The 17,270-nt window shown below is 46.4% G+C and overlaps 2 protein-coding genes across 2 annotated transcripts; both read right to left on the minus strand.

Moving 5' to 3' along the window:
* Positions 1-724: 724 nt before the first annotated feature.
* ETH_00005670 (uncharacterized protein) lies at positions 725-3,474 on the minus strand (the record flags this gene model as incomplete). The annotated part of the gene is made up of 2 exons (XM_013376270.1): positions 725-1,681; positions 1,792-3,474. The coding sequence occupies 2 exons, from the start codon at positions 3,472-3,474 to the stop codon at positions 725-727; spliced, it is 2,640 nt and encodes an 879-aa protein (XP_013231724.1).
* A 5,675-nt stretch (positions 3,475-9,149) lies between these two features.
* On the minus strand, positions 9,150-11,450 carry ETH_00005675 (uncharacterized protein; the record flags this gene model as incomplete). Its single annotated transcript, XM_013376271.1, has 4 exons — positions 9,150-9,358; positions 10,162-10,278; positions 10,583-11,039; positions 11,241-11,450. 4 exons carry the CDS (start codon positions 11,448-11,450, stop codon positions 9,150-9,152), a joined length of 993 nt encoding a protein of 330 aa, XP_013231725.1.
* Positions 11,451-17,270: the final 5,820 nt, after the last annotated feature.

The following is a 17,270-nucleotide window of genomic DNA, read 5'->3' on the forward strand; positions in this document are numbered from 1 at the left end:
AGCAACGATTTCCCGGACTCTGCGTAATTCGATGCTGAATGGAATGCCCGCTGGGGTCTTAGGCACAGCAATCGGCCCAACAAGCTAATGTCGTGCATGATAGCATACACAGTGGGCACTCATAAGCTGCTATTGTGATAGGAAATGTTCTGACGAAAAACTGAGAAAATGCGTCAGCTTTAAAGCCACATGGGCGCAGCCAGCCCAGCAGTGATGCTGTGGCTACAATGAAGTTCAGGGTGGAGCTGCACAACCAGTATACGCTCTGTGGAGAAGCATCGGGCGTCACCTGAACCTCGACAACAGGCGACGCCCGATGCTTCTCCACAGAGCGTATAAACAGCAAGCACGAGTGGAACAGGAATTAAATGCTGATCCATCACTTGCGTGTTCTCTGAGTACTTGAGGAGCTTCTAATGAACGCCTCGTGGGGCAAAGGTCGAACCCTAATCTATAAATTATAAAATAGGCACTTTGATGCAGCTTCGCAGCTGGTTCACCGTAGCTGTTGCATTTCTCCTAAAACAACACCAGCTTAGAAAGCAGCGCCTTTGCATTTACATTGGTTGAAGGCCATTGTACAAACTCATTGTAGGACAGCTGGCCTGCCAGAAACCCCATTAACCGCATACGTCACTCCCCTATATCTTGACCTATAATGTTGCTATATTCTTCTCACACCAAGAGACGCGTGAGTTACTCATGTTTGCGTCTCTCAAGATAGTCATGTGAGAATTGTTCCATTGCCCCATTTGCTCAAGTCCGGTGAAAACCTATGCTCAAGGCTCTGTTCCGGGATGCCGGCGGAAGCGTTGAAGGAAAGGCATGAGGGCATCATCGGCTGTATAATCATTGCTAATCGAATGGCCTCTGCCTCCAGCAGCCCAGTAACAAATGCCCTCGTTGCATGATCAGTGCAGATCATCAACTGCTTCACTTCACGCTCTAGTACTTGCTGTACAATAGTATCATGTAGCATCCAGATGCCTATTATTTCGTCTTCAACATATTCACATGCTCCCCAATCTTTTTTTAGTCCTATTAAAGCCTTTTGAATGTCTTTTTGCTGCAGTAACGGTTCGTCCGTAAACTGTTCATCTCTTCTTGACCTTTGAAAATCCAAAATTCTCTCTTCTGCTCCAGAGATAAGGGCTGCCTTAGAACTTTGGTAGGGAGATCCTGATGCATTTCTCTTGGCGTTAAGGTGCCGGAGTATTTGGTCCACCTTTGGATATTTTTGCAAAGCTTTGGCCCGCAGGAAATGTGGTAGACGGCTATTCTGTAGCTTTTCCTTGTATTTTTCGTTTTCCTGCAATGTTGAGTTCTGCTGAGCTTCATCCAGAAAAAATTGATCTAGGATACTTTGCAGCGTTACTGCAGCCCGGCACTCAGCTTCTTGTACACGCATGAAGCAACCCAGAATTTCACAAGATGACTGCCTGCTATTCTCTATTCGTGCGCCATGTCGTCTTTGTTGAGAAGCACAACTGTCGGTCTGTTGCGACTGTGCTTTTTCGGAATGAAAACACTGATTGCACATTTCAACCCACTTTACAGCGTGAGCGGTTGAAAATGTTTGACTTTCCAGACTTCCCAGCTGGTAATGGCATGCTGTAGCTGCTGTCTTCTGGCTTTCCTGGCATATCGGGCTGGCGACGTGTCCTCTAGGTGCCTTCAGTTCCTGAAGGAGCAAGCACAGCTGTTGATCATTGTGCCTCTGAGAGCTCTTGGGGCACAGTTGAGAGGCATTACTCTGGTGGCGCAGAATACTAGGATAATTGCTTGACATACCTTTTCATCATACTTTACAGAGTGCTTAGCTTGTTGCAAATGCAAATGCTCGTGAAGGCCCTTCATGGCACTAGCGTTGGTTAAATCCCTCGCAACAACAGTGCCTGAACAGAGTTGCTGGAATCTCCTGAGTGATTTATCAAAAACATAACAGGATTCAGTTTTCTGGTGGTGCACAGTTGCTTCACCAGAAAGCGGCGTGGAAGGGCGCGATCTTTCTTGTCGTTTTCCTGCATGCTGTTTCAAAAACTGACTGGACTGCACAGTAGAGGCCGACGCTCCTCTTGAGATGTTCGCAGATCCATTTATGTCGTTTTGCCGCAGCCTCTGTCGTACATGTTTAAGCAGCTGAAGCACTGTAACCTCGTGTAGAGCAGCTCCGTGATGCTGCTGAAGGAATGTCAGCAAACATTCTATCCCCTTTGCTGTGTCGTCAGGTGGACCGTTTCTCAAGGTCTCCGCAAGCTCAACAAGAATACCTTCTAGCCATAGCTGCTTTTCTGCAGGGCGAGTCTCAATCATCGGCAGAAGAGTTTTCACCTTTATTGGCGATGCACTTGCAACGACTTTCTGTTTTAGAAAATCAATGTCTTGGATCGTAGCTTTAATAGCACTTTGTCTCCGACTGTTAAGCCATTTGAGATTTTTCTCTTCATGGAGTCGAGTAGCTTGGTCTGACGAAGGCTTCAGTGGACCCTCAAGAAAATCTTGCTGCGTTCTCATACCAACAACATTCTGTAGGGACAGAGTTTCTGTAAAATTTAAGCTGCTTTTGGTAGAATGACTAGGAGCTTCGTCACCGGCTAGCCACAGGTGCAGCACTGGCGTTCTCAAAGGACGGGCCTGCTTCGTATGTACGGCCATCTGCTGCATATCTGAAGGATTTAAATTTTCTGAAGCGATGCTGTTCGAAGCTTGTGTTCCTGATTCTGCGTCCTTTTCTTCTGCACACGCTTGCTTTTTTGTCTGCAAGACAAATTCTTGATCCTGCAGTTTTCGAAGATTTGTTGGCTGAACTTGTTGTCTTTTTTCCTTTCTGCACATATCCATATGCTTAGCAAGTTGCGGCCGTGCTGTAATATCAAGAGTTTGCAACTGCAAGTAATTTTTTGACAGGGGAACCTCAGAAGTAGAATGCGTACAGCTGTCTTTTAGTGGAAGACCAGCTTCTTGGCATTTTCCCTCATGCGTTATAGCCTCACGGAATGTTGGTCCTGAAAGTAATAACTCGGCTAGAGACGCTTCTCGCTTCCAAACGCGCCCTTGTAATGAGAACTGTGTTTGATTTAACTTTTGGAAGTCTTGTGCGCCTGCCGAATTGCGCGAATGCGATGACAGAATGGGTCGTGACTCGGCCTCTCGTAGTGCAACAGGCAGCTCTCTGTGCTCTCGTAACTCTTTTCTTTGTTGCAAATCTCTTCTTCTTTCATCTGCTTCCAGCTGGTCCTTTTTAAATGTGGGATCGAAAAGGCCTTTAGGAATAAACTTAACACGGGAGGCTTCGCCGCAGTAAGAGCTTGCGGTAGCTGACCGCGACGCTGTCGAAAATGACTTTTTTCCACTTCGATCTCGGTTGCCGAATGCCGAATGAACAGTTGTCCAGTGAAGTGCCGGAATTCCCTTTGTTTTACGCCGGCAAATTGTAGCTGCCTGCCCTGTGGCGTTGCCGACATGCGCTTGCATGGTGGACGATGATGCAGAGCGTCTCAGTGGCTTGCTCTGCAATGTTGCGCCATGCAGCGCTGAGACTGCCGCCCTTCGGGAGGAGAGTGGCATAACTCTGCATAAAAGTGAAAAGTGAAGAGGCCTTCTCAAGTAGCTACGCTTCACATACAGTTGATCCAGACGCGTATTGGCGCGTTTTCTTGCGTACTGGAGATGCCGTAATGGTAGCCTGATTTGTGCTGGCAGAGTTTTGAGTAGACTGTACGTAATTTACTTGTCAAGTTGAAACTGTATAATTTGCTGAAATCGAGCCTGAAACATATGGGCATTATCGGGAGGTCCGCTCGTGCCGATGCTGACGTCATAAAACTACCAAGGAAATGAAGGTATGTTGACACTAGGGGAAAAAATCTTCACTGTATCGGTGAAATGTATTCAAGGGCTTTTGTGCTGCGGTGTTTTGGGGTCGCACCTGCTAATTGAAAAATTCGTATGTCGTCTGACAGGCCCTTAGACTGCGGCACATTCGTAAAGCCGCACATACACTCGCGCCTCTCCTCACTTGGAGCGGGAAATAAGGCTAGCCTTTCGGTATAAAGAAGTTCAGAGTACCCATGAATATATAAGCTCTGCAGTTGCAACATTGTATCGAGACGTATGGAGGCTTTAACGGAGAATATGTGCATCAGCAGCATCCCAACTCTCCCACCATCTTGGCTGCACAGCGCGGTAATGCAATGCCATCTATACTTCGCCTCATACATGCGACTGTAAACGGTCTAAAGGATACACAATTCTTGAGCACAGACTATGTGTGCCAGCTGGAGACTGTGTGCCGATTGTTCAGCTGTCAACTTCCTTGTGCCATAGTTTCCGGAACCCTAGAGGGAAACTTAGTGAAACTTTCGTCCATCGTTTCTCTCCAAAAAAGCTGGGTAGCTCAGAAGTTTTCAAAAGACACCACACTGGAAAGTTTCGACAGTCTTCTGAAGGAGATGGCACAAAATATGGTTGTGTTTGGGCGAATGCCAGTTTCAGGTGCAAGAGCGAATAGGCTGTGTGGAGTTAACGACTGAAATATACATTCAGTATAGGAAATATTAGGGGTGCTCAGGAGACGCCACTTGAGAATTCATTTTCAAGCGTGGGATGGACCTGCGCTCCGCTGAGTAGGCACAGTCGGAGACACGCAAGTTGTAGTGCATGGGCACTACAATTTTCCCCCCAGCGAGCCTATAGCGGCGTATTCTGTGGGGAGAACACGATATCCTCTAATATTTGTATTAAAGCAAATCACATAGTCAAGAAGTTGAGCCGACTGGCAATGAACGCCCAAAGCCCACCATGGTGTTGGGGCTTGCTGAGTAGTGAGGCCGTGGGGGGCCAGAGCGTCGCAGCCGGAAGAGATATCTTCTACTATATTTTTTTCATATTTCAGAGGACTTAAATATACTTTTGAAGCTAAGTATGTAGAAATAAGGAGTTTCGAATGATTTAACGGGACAAATGGCAGGCAAGCATACAGGTGTATACATAGTGACAGCAATCAGTTCGCAAGCGCACTACACAAGCACTCGGGAATGAGTGGTACAGTCCACAGTGCTTTTTTTCTGGGACATATGGTTCAACTTTTTTCGCCTGCTATATAGAACTAATATGTTAAAACATTTAAGAAGTGACGTAAACTCAGCTCACCAGAATTTCATATATAAATTTACTGCAGATGGCGGTCTGACGCTGGAGTGAAGGCCTTCGCTGAACTGTAGAGCGTTTCCATAAATCATTGGTTTCTAGAAATATTATTCTTGACATACTGGTTAAACGAATTCCAAAAGAGTTAGGCATGGGAAGCCTTTGATCTGTGGTCAGGGGACTCAGAACTTTAGGTTGCCTCGCCGACAGTGCGTGTGGGCGTCAACATGATATGAGGAGCACTATTGATCCTGTTCACTAGTAAACGTATGTTGAAGCAAAAATGGCCAGCAGGATGAAGTGGGGCTGTATGCCGTAAACAACCTCTTCCCGACAAGACGCTAAAACTCTCTGAATGTTCAGTGAAATACTAGAGACCAAAAAAGTAGGCTTATCTGGCCAGAAAAAGTGGTTTCTCTCGGGGTGGGGGTTTCCCTCATGCGCTTCTAGAGCTCCATATTTTTAGCTTCACCATGTTCACGCTTACGGACACTTTTCTTATTGTATGCGCAGTAGAACCAGTAGGACCAGAACTTCTACGCAGAGCAGGATAAAAGCTACGCGGGAAGGACAAACGGAAAACTTCCTTGGCTCATCCTAAAACGCCTTTATGCTTGTGATACCAATAAAACCGGTCCATGCGTCGCACAAAGCATCAGCGGCAGCCGACACTTTTAGCGTTTCGCGCAACGTTGACAAAGAGCACTGACCTCTACCGATAATGTATTCACACAATTTTCGGTAGCTGCCCTGCTACCTGGAATAATACAATGCCATTGAAGGCTTTCTCTAAAATGCCACACTTAGTTTGCTTTTTGTATCCCTTCACAATTCGATCCATGTCGACGGATTGAAAAAGCATGCGTTTCTGTGATGAATTTAAATGAAAATGCTTGTTGCAGGCCTCAACACTGGTCCAATACAGCAGCTGAATGCATGACAAGCTGAAATTAAAAGTGATTTCGTTTTCAGGTTTCACGGGCCTGGTGCTCACCTTGAAGGCAAGCCTCTTTCAAGAGAGAACATCAATCGGTCATCAAGCCTATACCGTGTTGCAGTTTGTACGAATCCACTGTAGGGGCTAGCTGTATCACAAGCACGAAGACTCCAGATTCATACGATTTTAGCAGCCTTGAAGGGAGAGGCACTGCACCTGTAGGCTTGCATGAAATGAAACAACAATCGCCCAGTAATTAATGCTCGGGTAATGAAAGTGAACGCACTTTTTGCCACTGAAAAAAGCTCCTTCCGCGGTTTATTTATCCACAGCAAAGGAGTATGCAACCATCTCGACTTTCTCACGGCGCAGTTGCATCTTTCAGTTAGGAGCTCACGTTTAAATAGATAGGTCTACAGAGACTATGCAGCGCTAAGGGCCAGCGCCAATATCCAACAAATAACGAAATACTATGCAAAGAATAGGTCTTTCGTGTGACTCCGACAAAGTTGCCCCCTTGAGGAAGCAAAAATGACAAAAGCGGCAACAACGAATAGAGTCTCTTAACAGGGTAACTCAGAAGCTCCCTGATGCTCTCGGACATCAATGGCATCGGAGCAACGAATGCAGCGAAAGTGATAGCAATGAACGCGAAGGTGATAGTCTTACCTCATATGAAACGCTTTACCCCGCATACCCACCTCTGGCCAAAATAGGCATGCAACGGAGTGAAAGAAATGTATAAGAAACAGGACGCATAAGTCACTAATGCGGTGAAGTTTGCAAACGATCCCTAAAGCAAAATGCCCTTTTGCGAGACAGACACATTTTCGTTATAGGCTTCTCAGGGCTGGCGAAGCACTAGAATCGCAACGGAAGAAGTTTCAGGAACACATAGAAAGCCCTATCAATTTTATTCAGCGCAGTATTGCATACAAAAGGGATAAGCGTAACAGCCGAGACACGCAAATGCAACGCGCAAGCTTCCCCAATAGACTAGGACACTTGCGGGCCAAAATGAATAGAGGCATCGAGCACCCAAGCTATCTTTGGCAGGGCAAATAGTAGAGCGTATTGAAAGCATACAGAAAACGATGGGCCAGCTTACCGTTTTGTTTTTCGTATATATACTTGTTGTCTACACTTTGGGAGCCTGATCAATTCACACATTGGCCACAGAATGAGTCATTATGAGTCATTACGTGGGCAAGCCCTGCGTAGCTAAGAAGAGAAGCCAAGAGGAAAAAAGCTTGCTTGAATTGCTGTAACACCTGCGAAATGTAGCAGCCTCAAAAAGAATTCATGAGACAGTGACAAAGTTATACATAGTTTATTTCTCTCTGTGCATTCGCGGAATCATATCAGTTGACTTGCTAAGTGCATACCAGACAATAAAACAGGACTCCAGGCGCTACCGGAAAAAGCATTCGCCAGTGCTCAAGTTTGATTCGAGTGGGCACCTCTCTCTCTGGACCTGTGGTATCCTAGTTTGTTTTTAGAACGGCCTGCCCTTGAAGGTGCAGGGCCTACATTTCATCAGTGCGGGCAGCTCAGTATTTAAGACAACTCTTTAAAAAGGAAGCTTAAAGCTCTAATGCCAAATATAGCCAATTGAATGACACGATGTATGTTGCGAGACATCGACAGTCAACCGTACGCTTTTTTCACCGGATAAAGAACGAATTCGCTCCATAATAAAGCGACACAAATACGTATTTCAACGATTTGCCCATTCATGCATGGCAGAGTCGATTTTTAAGGAGATAGGCAAGCCCTCCACTCAGATCGAGTAGCGGCTCTGTAAAGACTAAAAGTTTGAGGAGAAAAAGGCAGCAGATATCACCTTAGCAAACATGGAACGCAGCAGGTAACATTTTTAGAGAGCTCCAAGGCAAGAGCTGATGGCTGAGGGAGCTGAGAAGTAATAGTCAACAGAGAGCAATAAACAGGCAAAAATTAAAAGCATCCAAAAGAAGGACATAAAGTACAAGAAACAGAGGATGACGGGAAAGGCAGGTTTATCGTTGCCTATGTTATTAGTTTTGAATTTCCTCCACGGGACGCGCACTTAGAAGTTCACGCAAGGCAGCCACGTTCAGACTGGGACCTACGTTAAGCCAGGATTAGAGAGGCTTACTGCCCCTTAGTGAGCGAAACTGGTAGGCTATACGTTGCCCCTTACAAGTATCTACAAGCATATCTAGCTCAGTCGGTGAGTAAGTGTGCTCTTGTTTCTCCGTTTGTGCACGCTCCGATTTTTCATGTAGTTCGCTGCATCTTGCACTTTGCTAGAAAGCCAGCGCTCTTGAGCGCTGGTTTTCTAGCAACACTCACACTAGTCTCAGTCAATGCGCTGAGAGTAGTAAAGGCGTACAGGATAATCAAAGCTGCATTTCGTTAGCCTACAGCCAGAAGTTCAAATGTAATGTGTGGCAAAAGGCCTGTAAACGCCTCCGTCTTCCTAAAAAGTCATTTCACACTAGACTTGAGAGCTTAAAAGCGTTTTGGATTCTCTCAGTACTGGTATATGGTATTTCTCCTGCTCGTGGCATTGCTTTCACCCGAGGCTCACCTAATTTACTTTTCCCCAGTCAAAACTCTAGCTGCAGCATCTAAAAAAGGAGCAATGACTCTCACTTTTGTCAATTCAAAAAAACAATTGTGTCATCGCACTGCGCATTGCAGCGCTTGCCGTATTTTGTACTAATTGCGCTGGAAGGGGCTTCAAAGACGCTAAAGTAGTAGTGAATTGCTGGGCGTCTGTTTCTGGCGAAGTCCCAGTGTCAAACTAGCAGCCACAAATGCCTCAGCAAAAAGGCTCTAAAACAAATAAGATGACCTGTGCATCGATGCAGTGATGGAGCACAACAAGGGTAGCAACGTTTTCCAGATCCCTCATTTAGCTGCAGTAACGCACGCGTTGCCTTTCACGGCCTTGACATTGCAGTGGGCTGGCATAAGCAGAGCCAAAGACCAGGGTAACCTTGTGTAGTAACTGCCTCTCAGTGTTGTTTGGCCGGAATATCTTCGCTGCTACTAATCAGTGAGCAAATTGATAAGCCGATCATGAGGAAGTGAGAGCCGGCGCATTCTGGTGGAAAAGAGTGTAGGAGCTCAGGCAGCGGTACTCAATATGAGGCAGACGATTCAGAATGTCTTCTTGTGCCAGCGTCTGATTCAGATCCGACGAAAAATAGTAAAGAATGAGGGACACCAAGGGAATTTCAGTCATCTGCACCATTAGAGTCAGTTCATCAGCCTCCGTAACGTCATCTGAAAGACAACCACCGCAGGACAGGAGAATGAATGTTCAGTCCGTGATATGCAAAAACTGCGCATTGATTACAGGATTTGGCACATTGCGGAGATATCGACTGGCATGAGTAGGATCCGCAGTTTTAGTTGCGTGCCTCCTAAGCTTCGGAGCAGACTCTGCAGAGGAGCTGAAGGAAACCAGAAATTTTAAAAAGTTGAAGCAAAGTAGAATCACGACTCAGCAAGCTGAAAACAAACGTTCAAGTTAATCTTTAGAGAATTTCAGGTTCCACGAAGCTCACTCGTCGATATGTTCAATGTCGTAGACCAGTGCAAGCCAATGTGTTCAGGGAAACATATAAACACTGGGCGATCGCGGAAAACGTCTTGCCCCCGAAATATGGCCTGAACAAAGAAGAAGTGGTAGCTACTGCTTCGTGAGTCAGCAGTCTAACTGTGAGTTGACAAGAACAAACAAAAACAGCCAAGGCTTCGTGCATAAAATAGAAGAAGATGCCAACGTTTGTATCGGCACAGAAGAAACAAAACTATTCCGAAAAAAATTGCGATATTGCAAGACCGAGTGCATTAAGAAATCCACTGGGCCTACCTGCCAGGCGAATAGAGCAGCAGGGAACCTCTTGATGCATGCTGGCTGCCCCGGCGTTCTGTCAACGGCGGACTCGTAAACGATTCTCAACTTATTTTCAGCCCCTGCACACGACTCAAGCCGTACTCCAGCATAGTGCAACGGAGGACAACTGTCAAAATCTTTCACGAGGATCATTTTCGGCAAATGTGCTATCAGAATCAAACGTTACCTATATCAAGTCGAACACTCCAGTCAAAATAGGTACCGCAGACGAATTTCGCAGGAAGCGACTCTCTCAAGGCGATCTTCAAGTTGCTAATGCGCCACTGAGCTGCGCTTAACAAGTCTGAAGGCAATGCAATGGAAGACAAGCCTACTTCTGTATCACGTGGTAGCCGTAATGTTGGCCCACTTCCACTGGTGGCCAGTACGAACTATGCCGATGTGTGAACTGCCTGGCACTTGTTCCAGGAAATTCTTTGTGACACATGCACTTCATCAAACGGTCAAAAATGCGCTGACAGTACACTTCACGCGTTTAAGGCAACAATCCATGACGCAGTCTACACATTGAACTTCCAGAGTAGGATTTCTGTGCTGCTACCAGCTGATTGTAAACAGATGAATCGAAACGTTGAAAATTCTCTTACTCGACGGGACAGCTCCCAAGGGTGTATCTTCGTCTCGGAAGATAGAGAGAGCCCCTGGCTCTACAGCCCAATCCCACAATTTGCAGTCTCTCAGAAGCTCACACACTGTGTCAAATGAGCTCCAGTCAACGACGAATCGAACAATCAGATCGGCATCTGTGTTATTGTCGCAGCGGCGGCATAGCTCCCGGACCATGTACACGATTTGGTTCCGGGGCATCTGCAGCAGTTGCTGCCTTGACGTCGGCGCTCGCACGACATCAGCAAAGCGCTTAACGATATATCCGCAGACTTGGCGAGACAGCTCCTTGTGATGAGCCACTTCATCATGGGTCAGAATACGAGCGCAATTTTGAACTGAAAGCTGATCTACGATGAGCGAGAGACAATCATCAATGCTCAGGCAGTTCACTTCTAAATTGCGGGCCTCGGCCAAGACCTGTGCAGACAATGCCAACTGAAGATACAATGATGTAAAATGCTGAGTTTTATTTTGCAGTAGGCACAGAAAATTCTTCCGGCCAGTCTAAATGCAATTAATTCATCGAACGTGTCACGAAAAGCATGCTTTTGCATAATTTGAGCTACACACAATATTCTTGTAATGCTTTAACTGTCTAGTTTTCTTAGTGCCCGTCGAAATCGTATTTTTCAGTACCTCTAACACAATTTCGGGGTCTGTTCCCGCTTCTATATCTGCACCGTACATGCAGCGTACAAGCTGGTGCACCACAGGCCAGCGCTGCTGAAACTCAATGCGCTTTGCAGTCTCCGGTCCGCAGAACAGCCTCTTAAAGTATTCGCTACATGCAGCAAGGACACACTGGTGGGCGCGCAGCTCCTGCATGTAGCCGAAACGTAAACACATTGCCAGATGGATTGGTCAAGTTTTCGACGAGTTTAAACGGCTGACGCGGCTTTGCTCTGAACGTGAGTTACTCTTTAAAAGATCTGTGTCTTCTAATCCGAACGATACGTGCACTGGTGAATCAAACACTATCTAGTTTCTCCCTATGACTGTACAGACCTAAACCTCGATAGTGGCGCCATTTGATGGTCTTCTTAGCCAAATAAGTGGCAATATGCAAAAGGCTCGAGGGTAAGTGCAAGAGCTGAAGCACTGTTAAGCTTTGCAAAAGCATTCTTTAACAACTCCAATTTTTATTGTTGTGGCTCATGTAGTGAGCTAGGAACAAAGGACTCACTCTGTTCTCTGCAACGATGACAACATCAAATAAAGGCTCAAACGCAGGCTCGGCAAGCAGCGCAAAAATATTTTGCTGAAAAGTTCGAAGCCTGCCGTATTGGTTGGTTTGCCTTCGCTGCCTCTCTGCAGAGCCGCCGACCTCTGGTCCACAAGGGATTCCCTGACCACAAACTTTTGCTGCGAGAGCCATTTTACGCTCTGCCTCTCTGAGCTTTCAGTTCTTTCCAGTTTCGTGTCTTCTTGTAGTTTTGCTGTTTGCACAGAAATGGATTCCCACACGTACTGTTAGTGTTACTGTGCTGGCTAATGCGGTCTCTCTTCGCTCACTAGACTGTTCTTTGTGCAGCACGGGACTGAAGGCAACCTTCTGTGCACCTCAGTCCTCATACAATAAAAGCTCACAACAGAAAGCTTTAGGGTGGCGAGGGATTTGGACTTTGTTGCTTCATAAGCTTCTCTGAAGCAGATGTCTCTAAGTCGATACTTTTGGGATAGGTGTGTGAACGTCAGGAAGGCTACAGCCTGTGTAAGTTATGCAGTTTCTGAGGACCGCCGCTGGCTTGATGTAACAAGTGTGGGATGCTAAAGAGAGTTTCGAATAGTTTTGAAAATTTAAGCTTCGACAAATGGCAGATTAAGTTTAGTAAGGCATCATGCAGACATGCCGTTACCTAGAATAGGTGAGCTGAAGAATTCTTCAGATGAAGAAAATTCAAAGTTGAGTGAAAATTTTGAATTTTATTATAAATTCGTCCCGCAATTGACATGATGTACAGCAGCCTGAACGAATGCCCTCTGCATGCACTGAAAACGTGTTCGGGGCTTGGCACTGAGTTAGAGATGGTCTCTGTGTACAATAATACAAAAGTATGGCTCATTTTGGGACAAAGACAGAACTTCAAAGACATTGATACTGAGCTTTTTCACCTTTGGAAGGGTTTCACCTTGAATATGGCTGCGTAGAAGGAGTAAAATAACTGGGGAAATTCTATAATTGCCGTTGGTTCTACACTCTAAGATGCTCTGTGGATGATCAAACGGTGACTCTGTGTGAGAAAGAAAACAAAACCAACATTTTGAGAGCTAATGTACTGAGAGACAAGCTAGTGTGACATGGCACCAGCTTGCGAATGGTTGTGCAACTGTTTCGTCCTATTCAGAGATTAACGCACATTAAGGCTGGCGACATTCAAGCGTCTGGCAAGCACACTTCCCAGATCATGCTAAATGTGGCCCTGTTGATAGGCTTTGAATCGCTGTTCTGTGGCTTTTGTAGGAATGAGGATGGCATGTAGTTTGGCCGTTGTGCGAATCTTGTTCGATGGCAGAATGCTCTTGCGGTGATCCCTGATCCCATTTTTACCTCGATTTGGGATGCTTTTAGATATCCTAGAATTACAATCGAGATCATAAAGTCCGAACCACTTGGAGGATTCGCTTCTCCTGCGATGATGCCTTCTGTCGGCGTCTACGGAATCGATGAAATAAGCAACAGTGTAACCAAATCCCACCGTCCTTTGTGGGTAGGCGGTACGCCAGCTAGCCTTTGTCCTTGGCTTCTGTTGGTCATTAGACGGTTTAGCCCTTTTTATATGAAGAAGATTGGCTGGCAGTCGATATAGCCCAGCTCATTGGCAGCCGCAACATAACTCCTCTCCCCAAAGCTCCATAGAGCTCCTTGAATAGATTTGGCATTTCATACATTCAGTTGTTCAAAATTTTAAAGTGCGCACAAATTCATTAATAACATAACATCCCTACTGAATGTTTTACTGCTATTGATAACCACAAATTGAATTATTGACCGTGTCTAGTCACTCTGGGTGAATGCAAGTTTTGGGTGCTTTTTGTAAATAATACCAATGTCTTGAGAAAACCAGTCCTCTGTTGCAACGATGCCGCTTGCTTTGACAATAATTAAGTACGAAAATGCGTACCGCTTGAAAGCTGCACGATCAGATTAGCTCTGGCTATAGTGGAATTCGCGACAATATAGACCATGATTCGTTACGTCATGGTGATAACACTTCAGCCTATGCAAAAATGCCCCGAACCCTGGCCTTTATATCTACTAAAGGAGACTGTAGTGGTCACAATTCTACAATTCTAGTCAAGGATGAGTGCGCTCACCATCGCTGGACCATCAGCACAACTAGGGTAAGGCATCTGAGCGAAACACAGAACCAGGCACTGAGGAGCCCTAGGGCTATGCAACTGTGAGAAAGGGCGACCAATGTGGTGGAGCTTTACTCATGCCCAAGATAGGGTTAAACTTTGGTGCAAGTTGCCGCCCCTGGGTAAAATAAAAATGATAGCACAACGCTTGCTGGCACATGCGTGCGGGGCTACATGAGTCTGTTGATAGGCGAAACAGTGGTGATGCTAATGCTGAGGCATCGTCTTGGCAAAAGCCAGCAACAGGTGAGGAGGTGACGTGGAGAAGCACCCTTCCCCTCGATTAAGCCTCAACAGGGCTGTTTGGCCTTTTACAGACACGCTGCTTTCTCGGTTTCTTTACTACTCACTTTTTCCTCTCTAACATAGTATATTCGGAACGCTTCCCCTCTTAAGGAGGCGTTCCTTCTCCGTTCGAGGACAGGGCCGTATATGCAGCTATCTGTGCCTGGGCCAGCAGAGTGTTAAGGCGTCGCCTGCACTGCCGCGCCTAATTCCTGGGCTAGGCACCACACCAATGATGAAGGTACGAGTAGCTCCGTGCCTGCTTCAGGTATCACTGGTTTGAGGTACAAAGGAAAGCTTCGACAGTCCCCAGCAATGAAAAATGCCGCAGTCTAACCTTCTTTGTGTCAGCGTGCATGCTTGCGTCATTGGGGCGCTGCCTCGCGTCGAGGAGGCACGACTTCAACGTGAGTATACAGCAGACGATTGAGGCGATAGTGGGATTTTAGTGAGGAGATATGCACTCAAGTGCCAGCTGCATGGAGCGTCGCTTATGCGTTCGACGCAGACCGCGTTGCTCACGAGGCTCTGGATGGATCCACTGTAGCGAAAATCCCATGGAGAATAGTACTTCCATCAGCGGCGCGTGAAGAAAGATAGGGAGAAGCAAGGTGGAGACGGTTTAGCGGTCCAATGGATAAATAAACGCTGCTTGACTTTTTGAGGCCAAGTAACGGCACTGTCGTTACGCTGAGGAGGAGGCCTGCCAGGTTACGAAGTGTTACGAACAGCCCACGCCGCAGGTAGCGTGACCCGTCCGCATCTCGAAAAGCGTATTTTTCCCCTAAGAAGCAACTCATTAGCGGTACGTGAAAAACGGTTGTTCTAAAGATGTTCTTTGTCCATCAGCACTTCTGTAGCCAAGATGTTAGCATGGCTGACGAGAAGGAGATGCCTCGAAACGAAACCATCCTCGAAATGAACCATCCTCGAAACGAACCATTGTCAGAGCCTTTTGCATTTTCTGTGAGGCTATTTTGTGAGAACACCTCTTGGCCTTTGCACTGTTGACGATAGCAGTTGACAGACGGAGCTGCGCCACACGGCTGATAGTGATGTGAACAGTACACGATGTATGTGAAAAGAAATTGAAGGCAGCCCTCCAGACTTTGTTCAGCTTCCGAGCACGATAAGATGACATCAATGGGTGACCAATGCTCCTCTGCACGAGGCTTCAGGTCAGGCAGCCCCTGACGGTGGGCTAAACTTTTTCTTCAAACTTGTAGCACCTTTATCATCTGCCGGGTCGTTGACACGGACGTTGTTCGTATCCGACGTGCAATGTGAATAAGAAAAAATCATGAATGTGCTCTCGTAGCCATATTATAAGGCTCGTATCCGATAGGAAAAGGAATATCCTTTCCAAGAAATGCCTGAGAATAATGCAGTTACTTGCTGAGCATCTTAGAGGCCGTTCGACAGGTTTAAAAATCGTGCAACTGCGGTTGTTCTGGCAATTTCAGCATGCATTTTGCGATCTTCATTCGAAATGAGCAGTGATGGCTAGCGGAGAAGCTAATGAGAGTATGCGGGATGCTCGCTAGACTGTGTTACCACCTACGTCAATCGCCACTCCCTGTTCTACGTTCCAAATTGAAACGTAGCTCCGGTTCAGTTTCAGCAAGCAATTAACTACACATACAGTGTGCAACATAAATGGGAAAAGCGCAGTGTCGCTTATTCTGGCTCACTTTCAAGCAAATTTCGATAGATTTGTTCCACTGCGGTTACATTGCCTCTTTAGGGTTTCAGCTCAAAAGGTTGACACATTCCTGTTGACAATCTGTGCAAAACCCAAAAACTAGTACAGCTTAAATGTCTTTTTTGTCCACTTTTTTGTGCCGAGACGAAGCCCCGCAGGGACGGTGTGAGTCTGTGCTGACTGCTCTTGCATTGTACAGGAAATGCAACGACAATAAGCCTCAGTAATGTGCTAGGTAAGATAGCGTGACGCCGACGAAGAAAGCAACCACAAGGCAGCTCAGCTTGCGCAGGACTGCGGTCAGAGATCCAAGTTGCTAGACACGCTTTGCGTAAGCGTGATTCCTGGAGGCCATTGAGAATCCATCGTCTGCGGTCGTTAGTTTTGAGTATATATGTCCGATACGCGTTCTTTAACGTAAAACGCACTCCGTTAACTAGCGGGCAAGATTGTGACTCAAGTTGGGGAGAGTGGCATAGCCCCATATCGAAACACTGCCACTTCGCATCTTCCTGCTATTGCTTTCTCAACACGGCACTGCATTAAACTGGAATTACAGTGAGAATAGTGTATGTGATAGTCCCTACGCTCAGGGAACTCTCCAAGAGAAGTGATATGAGGCTTTCATTGCTGTGTACTTTGCTTTTCAGCCACTCCGAGGCGCATAGGCATCCGCAGAAAGGTCCCTATCCCGCGGTTATGGCGCTGCTCCGCTGTGGGCCACTCCAGCCATGTGCAGCATAAAGGCAGTGTAAAATGAAACCTTTATGGTGCATGCAGAACAGCTCGTGGGGTAGTGGCAATCGCGAGAAATGTGCCGCTAGTTCCGAGTGTGAGAGATCCGTCTGCACCGCTGTAGGTCGCCTTCGAGCCGCTTGCTCTGCTCGGAGGTTCACCAATGATGCGGTAAAAGTTCTCGTAGTAAAATTCCCTTCTAACCGAGTTATTCAGTATCGTAGAGTTGCTTTGCCCCTTTGTCACCTATCCCGTGCAATACAGCACGAACCGTTCATTAACTCGTTAGGCAGAGCAGAATAGTTGATCAAAACCCAAGCTAAAGTAAGTCCGTCGGCCTTATTATGCATTCAGACATTGGCAGCTAGTGTGATCTGAATCTGAATAATCTAGACACCGGTTGCTCGCAAACAATGTAGAAGCGGGTGCCGAGGAAGCACGTGTTCACCGTACCGCCCGCCTGGAAGTTTAGAGAAACTTGCCCTCAGGCGGACGAAAGACAAGTCACGTCTTTACTTCTAAATAAAAGCGATATCAATTTAAAAGATGCGCTTTAGTGACAGAGATTCGGTTTTTATCTCATT

The sequence above is a fragment of the Eimeria tenella genome, genomic scaffold (genome assembly GCF_000499545.2).
Source record: "Eimeria tenella Houghton genomic scaffold, Eth_scaff33, whole genome shotgun sequence".
Classification (NCBI taxonomy): Eukaryota; Apicomplexa; class Conoidasida; order Eucoccidiorida; family Eimeriidae; genus Eimeria; species Eimeria tenella.